Source organism: Equus caballus, chromosome 6 (assembly GCF_041296265.1).
Source record: "Equus caballus isolate H_3958 breed thoroughbred chromosome 6, TB-T2T, whole genome shotgun sequence".
NCBI classification, from domain to species: domain Eukaryota; kingdom Metazoa; phylum Chordata; class Mammalia; order Perissodactyla; family Equidae; genus Equus; species Equus caballus.
The window spans coordinates 20,192,122-20,204,379 of record NC_091689.1 but is presented as its reverse complement, the minus strand read 5'-3'; the positions used below and the strand labels follow the sequence as shown (position 1 = coordinate 20,204,379).

The 12,258-nt window shown below is 51.4% G+C and overlaps 1 protein-coding gene and 1 long non-coding RNA gene across 2 annotated transcripts in view; both read right to left on the bottom strand.

The window, feature by feature from the left end:
• Window positions 1–4,364: 4,364 nt before the first annotated feature.
• LOC138924885 (uncharacterized) lies at window positions 4,365–6,856 on the bottom strand. The gene is made up of 2 exons (XR_011440238.1): window positions 6,656–6,856; window positions 4,365–4,834 (listed from the first exon to the last, which is right to left on the bottom strand). It is a non-coding gene; the product is annotated as an uncharacterized lncRNA (long non-coding RNA).
• A 2,015-nt stretch (window positions 6,857–8,871) lies between these two features.
• The window catches only part of INPP5D (inositol polyphosphate-5-phosphatase D), a 123,203-nt gene continuing 119,816 nt past the window's right edge, over window positions 8,872–12,258 (bottom strand). Inside the window, exons 26-27 of the mRNA XM_001495662.5 lie at window positions 11,043–11,628; window positions 8,872–10,024 (exon numbers count right to left, since the gene is read on the bottom strand). Of these exons, the coding sequence (XP_001495712.2) occupies window positions 10,022–10,024; window positions 11,043–11,628 (589 nt within the window). The 3' untranslated portion in view covers window positions 8,872–10,021. The remainder of the gene's footprint in view (window positions 10,025–11,042; window positions 11,629–12,258) is intronic.

Below are 12,258 nucleotides of genomic sequence, written 5' to 3'. Positions count from 1 at the left end.
ACACTTCTCCCATCAGAAGGTGGAATCTAATTCTCTTCCCCTGGAATGCGGGCTTACTTAAAAAGAATGAGGGAGGAGTTATTCTGTGTGACTTCAGAGGCTAGACATAGGTCTTCCAGCCATAACTGAGGTCCCAGCTGACAGCCTGCATTAACCACCAGACCTTTGAATGAATGACCCTTCAGATGGTTCCAGCCCCCAGCTTTCAAGCCCACCCAGTGATGGTGAATGGAGCTGGGACAAGCTGTCCCCAACAAGCTCTGCCCAAATTGCAGATTTGTGAGCCAAATAAGTGTTGTCGTTGTCTTAAGGCATGAAGTTTTGGAGCAGTTTGGTATGCAACAACAGTTGACTGGAACAAAGCTTTTACAGTCAATTTGGGTTTTTTAAACTGGCCTGAAGGTGGCCTAGCGTTTATCAGTGATAAGATGCTATGGAGAGAACAGTTTTTATCCTCTTAGCAGCCTTTCAAAAAATCTTTCTTAGGGAGAGTTATATATGTAATATTAGGATGAGCACCGTGTGACCAGCATGTGGGAGGTGCTTAATAAATTTATATTTTGGATGAGCAAAGAAGCCACGTGGAGTGGGGAGTGGGACCTTAGGGGGGATACTTCAGTAACAATAGCTATCAAGGGAGGGTTTTGATGCCTCTAAGGCACTCATTTAGCTCAGAACCTGGATAAGTAGATGATGTGAGTTTGGGTTGAAGCTCATTTGCTCTGTTTAATCGAGGAGGGAGCCAGGAGACAGCGCGATGGTGTATCTCTATGTAGGAGGAAGGAAAAATGAGTTTAAAAGCTACTAGTGGATTTTTCAGAGAGAAAACTATTTTTTTGTAGCAGAACGTTTTGGAGAGTGGTAGCTGTTTTGAAGTGATGACCCCTGAGACATGCCCACGATGGGCTTTGAGTGAGATGGAGAACCGTGTTGCTCAATAGGACGAAGCGAGAAGATTGTGGAGAGTTTCCAGCAGAGGGAGGGCCAGTGCAGGGGGCAGGGGGCCCTCAGAGAAAGTAGATCAGAGAGGAATTTCTGGTAGCCAGACGACTGAAGAGTTTTAAGGGCAAAGATGTCTAGTCGTTGTTTGTAAGTTGCTGGTTGTGATGTTCTGTGATGTAGCAACGATCCATTGCCCCAAATTTTAAGTGAAGTCTGTCTTACATGTGGATTTTTTTGATGGTGTTTTATGGAGCGACAGAATCAGGGCAGGGTCCAGCATGGGACAGGAAAGGGGCAAAAAGCCAGACATATGGAGGAAATATGCATGTGAAACTGGAGACCACCAGAAGAAGCAGAAGAATCCCCTTCTAGAGATTAAAATATACATCTTTAACACTTCACAGTCTATTTAGAGTTAATATTGCCCATTTCACGTAAAATCTATAAACTTTGCAATCGTACAGCTCCATTTCCCACCCTCCTCTATGCTACAATTGTCATAAGTATTTCACCTATATGTTTTATAAACCCTACAATGAAATGTTATAATTATTGCTTTACGCTCATATTTTAAAGAAATTAAGAGAAAAAAAGTCTTTTATATTTTTCCATAGATTTCCCATTTTCCATGCTTTTCCTTCCTTCCTGAAGATCTGAGGTTTCACCTATTGTCATAGCCCATCAGCCTAAAGAAATTCCTTTAGCATTTTTCAGGAGTAGATCTGACAGCAACAGATACTCTCAGTTTTCTTTGATCTGAAAATGCCTTTATTTCACCTTAGTTCTTGAAGGGTATTTTCACTGGGACTAGAATTCTGGGTTGACTTTTAAAAATGTCTATCGCTCTGCTAGATTTCCTATCTTTTTATTTATTTCAGGAGTATTTTCCTTTATGTCCTCAGGTGTCATAACATCCCATAACATCTTTGTCTGCTAATTCCAGTATCTGGGATGGAGTTGATCTCTGTGGCTTATTGTTTCTTTTGAGATAAGTCACATTTTGCAGATTCTGTTTATATGAGGCAATTTTGGATTGCATCCTGGACATTGTGAATAATAAATTGCACATCCTCAGAATTCTGTTATGTTCCTCAAGAGTATTGACTGTTTTTTTTTTTTTAAGGCAATTAGTGTGGGTAAACTCGAACTACAAATTCTATTCCCCCTGAGATGTTAAATAACTTGTCCGAAGTCATGCAGCTAATAGGTAGCTAACTTTAGGTAACTTATGAGTTAAATGGAACTTTGACAAGGAATATTTACTTTTCTCAGTTTTCATTTATCTTTAAAAATTCTTCCCTAAAACAAGAACCCCCTTAGCTTCCATTTGGTTCTCTTTGTTGAGAAGCCAGAACTTGCAGTCTGATCTGCAGTGGTGTTATTTACCATCACCGCTCTTTGCTTGCTACAGGCTTGTACCTTATACATTCGAAGATGTAGTGCCTCATTCCAGCTGTGGAAGCACAGTAGTCCTCCGACTTCAGGGGAGGGAGCATTTACCTGGATCCTCAGATGGATGGACCAGGGTTAGGGCGGCCAGAAACAATTCAGGATTCTCGGTTAAATTTTAATACCAGATAAACATATATAAATTTTTAGCATAAATTATTTGAACCATACTTAGTGTAGAAACAAACGGAGGCCAATCAAAGGAGAAAAGCAAAGGTTATTTATTCAGAGCTCGCAGCCACCATCCCTGGCGTTTTGGCAGAGACTCACAGGCGGACACAGGATGGGGAGAACCTTCTGGTGGAAAAAGGGAAGGAGCCAGGTGTGCCCTGATGGGAGGCTGTGGGCCTGGGGAAGCTGGGAGTGGCCAATTAGAAGTGGGGCATTCCATGTGGCTGGTTAGGGGTGAATATTTGGCTTTCTCCAATTGATCCAAAGTTGGAAATGGGGACAAAAAAGAGGGAAGCTGTCAGTTATTAAAGCTCTGGCCATTTGGGGCAATTGTTACAGGGCTTGTGGTTTGGCTTCCTGCATGGTCATAGAGACAGCGGTCTGACTTACAGCCGGCTTCCTTCCTGCCCAGTTGCTGTAGATACAAGGCAGGCTGCTGCAGGTTGTGGGTCAGAGTTTTATTTTTGTGTATAGACTGGCCACTGTCCATTGGTATATTCACGCTCTCATTATACCGTTTGGGATGTGCTTACACTGAGTATCTCTTCAGAGATTTCTCTCTGAGCACCCAAGAATGTCAGCCCAAAGGCACAGAGTAGCAATAGGAGAGGCCAGTGGCCGGTGGGCTGGCGTGATTCCAGGACTCTGTCCCGTAGTGCTGATCCTATGGGGTGATGGAGCAGACACATCAGTGCCCCACCCATGCCATTCCTGTCAGTCCCACCTCCCACGTGTGGCTCTTCGGGCCTGAGAGCTCTCTCTGGCCGCTGGAGTTGTCTGTGCTGCATAAGTCGGAAGAGCTGAGGAATGAATGCCTCCCAGAGGTAGCCCTTCACTGGGGCTCGTGCGAGCTGGTGGGTAAGCACCCGCTCTGTCCTCTCTGGATGGAACAACGCAGGCATGTGCTCCACACTGGCATCCACCGATTAAGCCCCAGTTGGTCACCACAGCACCCTGCTCCTGGCGCATCCTTTCTTGGCTTCCTTCCTCTCCTGGTCTCAATTCCCTGCTCCCTTACTAGTGTTTCCTGGAGTTACTTCCAAACACTTTCTTTGCACTTGAGTCTTTGTCTCAGAGTCTGTTTCTGGGGAGCCCAAACTAATAAGACAGGTGGAAACTACCCAAGCCCAAATTGACCTCCTGGGAGTTTTAAATGTAGGACATCTCACAAAAGGGCCAGGACTGTGGACCAAGTAGGGACAAGAGGCAGCAGAGTGGTGAAGATGGTGGGTCTATCACGGAGGGAGGAAGAAACGCTGGCTTCTGATGGGATCTTGAGACGGGGGCCCCGGGCTGACTCTGAGCGTATGAGGGCCTTCTGTACCCTGACTGCTGAGGGGGCGTTATTGCCGTTCCCCTGAGGCAGGACTGTGCAACATCCTCACTCCCGTGCACCCTGGTGACAGACCCTATTCCCTGAGGTGATGCCCCACATCTTTGTCCCTTGAAATGGAAGGAGCCTAACAGGCCTGGCGATGTTTCTACAGATGTGTGGGGAGCACCTTCTTCCTCCCTGTTTCCTGCTTTTGGCTGCTGTTGTTAGGCGTTGAAATTAGGATCCTTATCTCCTTCGAGAATGAATAGCTCTTTCTCAGGGGAGGTGTAGTATGGCAGTTATTCATTTCCGGGGGTCATTTTCCCCTCCCCCTCCCCCATTGGGGCATTTGGCAATGTCTGGGGGGTGTACTGGCATCTAGTGGGCAGAGGCCAGGGATGCTGCTCAACATCCTATGATGCTCGGGACAGCCCTGCCGCAAAGAATGGTCTAGCCCCGAATGTCAATAATGCCGAGGCTGAGAAACTTTGCCCAGTGGTGAGAAGCCTTTTTCTTTATTTTTAGTTCTGGATGGGTTCCTTCTTCCAGGAGTTAACCTGAAAATTGGAACTTGCTTGAGCCAGGTCTGCTGTTGCTTTGTTCTAGTCCATCCATGGCCAAGCAGGATTGGGAAAGCATAGGAGGACCAGGGGAAGGAGCGAGAAGACTGGTGCTTATGGAGCCTTGCTGGCACCAGGTGCTGGAGCCGGGGCTGGGCTTGGCAGCTTGGGCTGGTTGGTGCCTAGTGCCTACGTCATTTCTGGCAGACACAGGGCATCCCAGGCATCATGGGCGCGTCCTGAGGGAGTGACCAGGCTAAGGCCATGCAGCTTTTCAGATTTGGAGCCAGGACCTGGCCCAAGAACCCAAGCATGAAGGAGTCACCCAGAAGAGGGTGTTGTGAATGGCAAAAACTTATAGGAGCTTCTACATAAGTGGCCTTTGTAGCAGCTGAGGCTGAAATGGAAACATGAAGAATTACATTGTTTTTGTCAGATCATCATGTCAATGACAACTCATGTATACTGAGGGTTCACGGACAGTCAAGGTTATTTATCACCAGTAGTTCGTTTAATTCTTACAAGGACCCCATGAGGCTGATGTCATTATTCTCTTCTTTTTACAGATGGAGAAAAGGAGGCAATGCCAGGTCAAGGACTTAGCCAAGATCATACGGTGGGGCAGCGGTGGGGCTGAGATCTAAACCCAAGCAGTCTGACCCCAGAGCCCAAGACCCTCACCACTAAGGTAGTGATCCCTCTAAACACTAAATCATCAAACGTTTTCCCAGCTAAGTCTTGAAGGAAATTCGTCTCCCAGGGCTTTCGTCCGCAAACCTCTTACCACGTGGCCACAGAACTGTTAGCTGGGTGTTTGCCTCTTGTGGAAGATGGGGGTATTGCCTTATTCCTCCCGGGTGTTCACAGCCTGGCATGGAGCCTGGCACCTTTTGAGGGCATTTAGGCAATCCGGCTCCAGGATTTGTGCTTTTAGCCACCGGAACTGAACACTATTTTAAAATAACTAAAGCAAGACAAACCGTTTCTGGGGATATGCTCAAAATTAGGTAGGAAAATTGAATTTGCATCCCATGCAGTAAAACACGATTCCGTGTAATGCAGAGGGCGGCTCTTCTGTGTGCCCCTCCACCCCTACCCCCTCCTTCACAGGGCCACTGTCGGCTGCAGGTGGGAGGTCTCTGCCTGTCACTCACAGTCATCCAGCTCCTCCTCCTCCTCCCGGCTAGGCTGAGGCCAGCGCTTCATTCAAGGTGGCGCAAGTTCAGGTGGGCACCTGTACCTTTCGCACCAGGTGCCTCAGCCTATTCTTGACCTTCCTAAACACATGGGCAGCACATCACTGTCTGCTCGAGTCCCTGTGGCCCCCCAGTCCCTGCAGGATGCAGCACAGGCTCGGAGTCATTTACTTGCTTAGGGAAGTAGGAAGAAGAAGCCGATGGAGGGAGAAACAGAGGTGCCGGAGCTGGGTCTCACGTGGGACAGGCGCATCCAGAACTGCCATTGGTCATGGGCTGTTGTGTGGTGACTGGAACTGGCAACACGTCCCGAACGGCAAGGAGCGCTGGCGGGCACTGCCCTTGAGCTGCGGCTGGGTGCCTTTCCAAGACTTGCCACGTCCGCTCCCACTGGCTCAGGCAATCTGAGCAGCTCTGGTCTGTGTAGCTAAAGCAGTCCTACTAGCCCCTGGCCTCTACTAGTCCCCTGGATTCAGCTACCCTCTCCTCAGCTTCATCTAGACCATCTGGCCTCAACTAGTCGCCCGTCTCCAACCTGCCCCTGGTTTCCTGCCTTGTTTAGTCATGCTCTTGACCACACCTGTGAGGCTTTCACCTACCTCCTTCTAGAACATTCCTACAGTCCCTGGAGGCCTCACTGCCTGCACCTTTTCCCTCCTGCTCCCTTACGATGATCTCCGAGGGGCCCTCCCATGCTGTCTCATCTCCCAGGCAGGGAGGGGGCTAACGACCAATGACTGACTAACCTAGTCAGCACAACCGCACCTGCAGAAGCCATCTTTCTCCCCATCTTACAGACGAGGAGACTGAGGCTCAGAAAAGCTGAGGGCCAAGTACGAGATCAGATTTTTAGGAAATGAAAGACAAGACATTTAAACCCCATTCTGTCTGATCCCACAGCCCAGGATACACCACCCCTCCCCACCATGGGCCCCCTTAGTAAACGTGCTGGCCCCTACGGCCCAGCACATGCCACCAACATGTGGTTGAGGGAACGAAGGAAGACCCTGAGCTGTACACACCAGGTATGGAAGGACTCGCTGACAAGCCCAATGGTTTGGTCCCCTGTGACCTGAGAGAGAACCGACCAGTGCAGACGAGTCTCCCAAACAGAAAACAAGAAAACAAATTGTCCTGCACTCTTCCTGGCAGTGCTGGTCCTGGCACAGTGCAGATATTCCAAAAAGGGACCTTTCAGGGGGCGGGAGGGGGGAGTGCCACTCTCAGGCTGAGGGTGGGGTTGCCTATGCGGGTGAGACCAGACATTTGCATCATAAAGGGTCTCTCTGTTGGAGTGAAGGCTGGGAGCTGGGCTGCTGCCTTGCAGAAAGCTCTCAGGCCTTCAGATAGCTGCATCTCCATGGAAATTAGTTTGCCAGAGAAAGGAGCTATTTTAAGCCCATGCGGAGAAGACGAGAACCTGTAGGCTGGGGTTAGGGAAGGTAGCTGTGGGAGAGAGCTTTTCTGAATGACTCACTGATTTCCCTCCTATCGAGCTGGAAAAACTGGCATGGAAAAGCAAGCAAGACCCAGGATGGAGGGGGAGCCTGCAAGCCGACCCTTTTGCTGGGCCGAGGGCACCCAGTGCCGCAGCTGCCCCCAGGCCACGATGATGACAACACCTTCCCATTGGCATAGAATCTGCTGTTTTCAACCAGCTGTCATAGCATCATGCAAAGAAGGAAAATTTTGCTGCTTAAAAAGTGCGTGCAGCAGCTCCTGCAATCTCAGAGGGCGACAATTCAGCTTAGAGGGGTAGGGAGCAGCTTTGTAGGAAACTTGTTAATTAATCTGCCTTCTTGGTTAGGGCGCTGGATGAGGAGTAGCTGAAATGAAATAGAGGTGAATTCCTTAGGCGGTAAAGAGGTGGGAATTTCTAGGTCCCCCTCTCATCCTGCTGTAGGAAGGGGAATGGGGTGTTTGGGAGGCCTAGGGCCCCAAGAGATAGTGGTGGACCAGAGCCCAGGGAGAAAGGTGGTCAGGGACCCTGAGGGGTGGGCACAGGGCTGAGCAGTTGAAAAGACAAGGATGAAAATTCTTAAATGGCACTGTGCTTCCAGCTTCAGGCGTCGCAGTGGGCCCTGTGGTTCATGAACTCACAGTCAAAGCCCGGTTGGTGCTCAAACGGCCTCCTGGAGCTTCGGGGAGAGGAACAAGGGGCACCGTGCTTGCTCAGGCGACTGGAACTCAGAGCAAAAGTGATGGGGAGTGCAAGGTGCACCCCCCACTGCTGCCTCTGGGACCCCCTCAGGACTGGCGAGGAGGGCCTGGATGTCCATTCTAGGTGGGCATGGGAGCGCACGCTCTTTGCTCTTGCTGTGGCTGGGTAGCTGCAGGCACCTGGCAGCCCAGCATGGCAGCCACAGGCTTCCCCAGGTGCCACGGCCTCAATGCCCTGGGATGATGGATGTAGGGGGGTCGGCCTAAAGGATGTTTGGGTGTCTCCAGCTGTCCCTCCGCCCTGGCCCTTGGCCTATTGAGTCAGAAGGCTAGTGCCTGGGGCTCAAGTCGGGTTCGGTGGGGGGACTGGGAAGTGAGCCTGCAGGGCGAGGGGATCCCATCTGAGTTGGGTGAGGGGCTGCGGTTGCAGTGGGTTTTCAGCCCGGCCCCTGCTAGTCTCCATGTGCCATCGTTGAAGGGCAGAGAATGGTTTGCTCCGTGGCTGTCAGGGGCACCACTTCCTCAAGCTCTGCCTGGTGTCCAGGCCTGGTGTCTGTGAACCAGAGCAGAGGCCAAGTACCCTGAGGTGGTGGGAACAGGAGCCCAGGCCACAGCACCCTGGAAGTGGGGCCAAGCAGAGCTCACACTGGCCTTCCGGGCTGGGGACTGCTGCTTGACCCATGGGCAATGCAAGCTGCCCCTGAAAGCAGGGAGCTGGGGGTCCACCACCTGGGGGTTGTTTATATCTGTTTCATTTCTGCAGTTTAGCAATGAACACTTGTAAAAGCCAGGAGGAACTTGTGGCTGCAGGACAGCTGGCGGTGGGGGGTGGAGGCGCAATGCTGGTGGAAGTTGGATGGCTAGAGAGTGCCTGGGGTCCCACAAGGATGTGTGGTGCTCTTCCTGGTCCGCGTCCAGCGTCAATCCGGTTCTCCGGAGTCCTTCCTGGACAGGGCAATGCTTGCCCATCGCCACCATGAGCCTTGACATCCTCCGCTGGTGGCTGCTCCTCAGTCCCAACAGCCTGGAAACATGCCTGTGGCTGAATGTCAGGAAAAAATGCCACACAGACGGGAGCTGAGAGAAAGGCACAATTTATTGGTCACACAGACTGACACACATGGGCTGTGGGGTGCGTACCCATCCTCCTTCACTCACGCACTCTTCTGGATCTGGTTTCCTACATTAATTCTGTTATGTCAAAAAGCAACACAAGAAAAGACATCACCAATCTATTCTCCTAGTAACCAAGGAAGCAGGGCCGAAAGCCATGGAGTCTGGAAAGGAAAGCCTACCCTGCTATGAGAGCTGGGAACTGAGATGCCAGCCGTGCCTGGCAGCCAGGCGGGAGAGCTTGGCTTTCAGGAGCAACAGCAAAGACTCTTCTATTAGCTTGATAAGTGTTGGGGGCTCGGCTCGACCCAGAGCCTGGTGGTGGCTGCCCATCTGGAGGAGGGCATGGGGGACCTGGCACGGGCCTGGGCATCTCTAGCCTGGGCTGAAGCCGGATCTTTCCCCCAGAGAGTGGGAGCTGATTTTCCCTCTCCTTCCAACTAAAGGACTGAGAGGACCCAGAGAGGTTGCTGCTCTCCACACCGGCTCTGTGGCATCCCCCCTGCTTTAGCTGAAGCAGCGGGCGTCACTGAAGCTAGACGAGGCCAGGTTCGCAGTACCCTAAATGAGCCACTCGCTCTTCAGCTCCCTACAGCTGGCCCCGTCTCACTCCAGGAGGGCACCGGCCTTCACGTTAATGCTCTGTCCAAACCACTCAGGACATAGCGTCCTGAACGGGGAGGTCTGGGAATGTGGTTTTGGTTGGCTGAAGAAGACTCAACTCAGAATGTTCGGAAAGCACTTAGCGGAGTACCTGGCACGAGGCGAGTGCTCGATACACGTAGCCATTATTATTATTAATATTATTATTATTATTTATATGTCCACCCAGAAATCCGCACTTGAATTCCTTTCTTCAAAATGGTGACCGGAACAAGGCTCTGGGGTCCCAAGTACCAAGATCAAGCTGGGGGCCCAGGTGTGCGGGTCGGCTGCTGTCCAGTGGGTGCGCTTGTCCTTCCAACCTCGGCACTTGGTGCCAAGTGTCGCAGCAGCGCACTCTGCTGAGCACGCAGAAGCTGGGTGGGAGGAGCCAGCAGGGGGTCCCGGGAGAGGGTCCGAGCGGCTTCGTGCTGCTCCTCTGGCTCCATCTCGCTGGCAGCTCCCCAGGGGCTTCACTGTGGGACAAGAGCAAAAGACAGTCAACGCCTTCATCCCACCAGGCCAGATTTAACTACAGGTCCCCGCGTGCCTGCACACTGTGGGCTACGTCGGGCTTCCTTTAACAGAGCGCCGAAAAGAGCCGCCACGCTAAATACTTCAGATATGTTCTCATATACACGTACATATGTTGTATATATACACAGTATATAGGAAATGATACATAATGTATATATCCTATAGATACATTGTATATTTATATATACAAATATATAATGTATATTTACATTATAACATATAGTGATAATATATAGTAAGATTTACTCTTCCCTCTAAACCTATAAGGCTGGCCCATCAATAACTCCCCTTTTACAGATGAGTAAACTGAGGCTCAGGACATAGAGCCAGGAAGTGGGAGAGCTGGGATTCAAACCCAAGGCAGCCTGGCTCCAGAGTCTGTTCTTAACCACTACTTGTTTGCTCAGAAAGAAATCTATTTTATAGGAAGAATGGGGACATTGCAGCTGAAGTTTCCAAAATATTGGGAAAATTTGATGATAACGAAATATGTGATTTGAGCTCTTTGTATCTACGGAAGCTTATGCTATGGGTGGGCACACGAGGGCTCAGAGTTGATCGAAACCACTCCTTTAGCACTTTCAATGTAGGAGCAAGGACTGTGGGGACACACAGGCCTGGGTTCAGATCCTGACTCCACCCCCTTCCTCAAGGAGCCGCTTCCTGAACCACTGTTTCTCGGAACCTACTCCTGGGCCAGGTTGGCATATTATGCACATGCACGTGCACACACGCACTCACATGCATGAGAACCCATGTGCACTGGAGCACACTCCTGGGCGCGGTGGTTGTATCACATGCACGCACACATGCATGCATACACACTCACATGCACCCAAGCACACTCTTAGATGCGGCAATTGTATCACACACATGCACCATGTGCACCCGAGAGCCCTCCTGGGCATGGTGGTGGTATCACACCTGCACGCATGCGCACCACACCCCTGAGCGCACCTGCATGGCGGCCCTGGCGAGCGGTGGGTCCTCGGGCCGGGGCTTGCCGTGGTGGGGGAGCTCGGTGTTGTCGCGGTAGTCGCGGCCCTTGGAGTGCTGCAGGTGCAGGACAGCAGGGCTCTTGACCGGGAGGGGCGGCCGCTGCTGGCTCAGTTCCGACCTGGAAGGCTTGATGGGCCTCTTGGCGGGCACTGGGACTTGGGTGCCGGTGGGAGCCTTGGGCTTCCCCTGGCTCTTGTCCCCGCCCGCCGGGCGGCCGTCCGCGGACGATGAGCAGGTGAAGGAGCGGAGCCGGGGCGTGGGGCTGAGGAAGGGCGCTGGCGGGGGCACGGGCTTGCCTGTGCCCTTGTTGCCTTCGGTCTCCTGGGCTTTGGAGAGCAGGATGCTGGGCGACGAGATTCCTGGGTCCGGGCAGGGTGGGGGCTCCTTCCTTGGCATTTTGGGGGATTCCTGCTCTTTCCTGGGAACCAGCTTAGGGAAGGAACTCACAGACCCATAGAGCGGGTTCTCGAACATCTCGGGCTTGGTGAGCGGTGGGTCCTCCTGAGGCAAAGGTTCCGCCATATTCTTCCCCACGTCGCTGGGCCTGGAGGGGGAAAGAGGAGACATGCAGAAGAAACGCACATGGGGAATGTCTGCTTAACGGGTATAGGGTTTCCTTTGGGGTGATAAAAATGTTTTGGAGCTAGATAGAGGGGGTGGTTGCACAACACTGTGAATGTACTGAATGCCACCCAACTGTTCACTTTAAAATGGTTAATTTTAGGTTCTGTGAATTTCACTTCGATTAAAAAAGTTTTTTTAAATTGGAGAAGGTACTGTGTTACTCAGATGTTGATGATCTCGCAGGTAAGCCCAGTTCTTGCCTCGGAACTTTTCCGCCATAGAAACTGTTGACATCAGAGCATTAGGGAGCAAGGAGGGCTTTACCGAAGGGAAGAGCGGGGTTCCATGGCATCCCAAATATCAAAACCACCCCCTCAATGCTCACCAGAGAAGCCTGTCTTCCAGTCCCTGCCCCTCACTGCTGTTAACAGATCTCCCTTCCTGGCTTCCCCCCAAAATCCCACAGCCTCTCCTCTGCTGCCTCTGGCAAATTCTGTCCCAATGCTCAGGGGAACAGAATCCTTGCAGGTGACCAGATCTCCTCCTCAGTGACCACCTGTGCTACTCGAGGGTCCCAGGTCAAGGAGCTCCATTTAACAGAGGTGTAGGA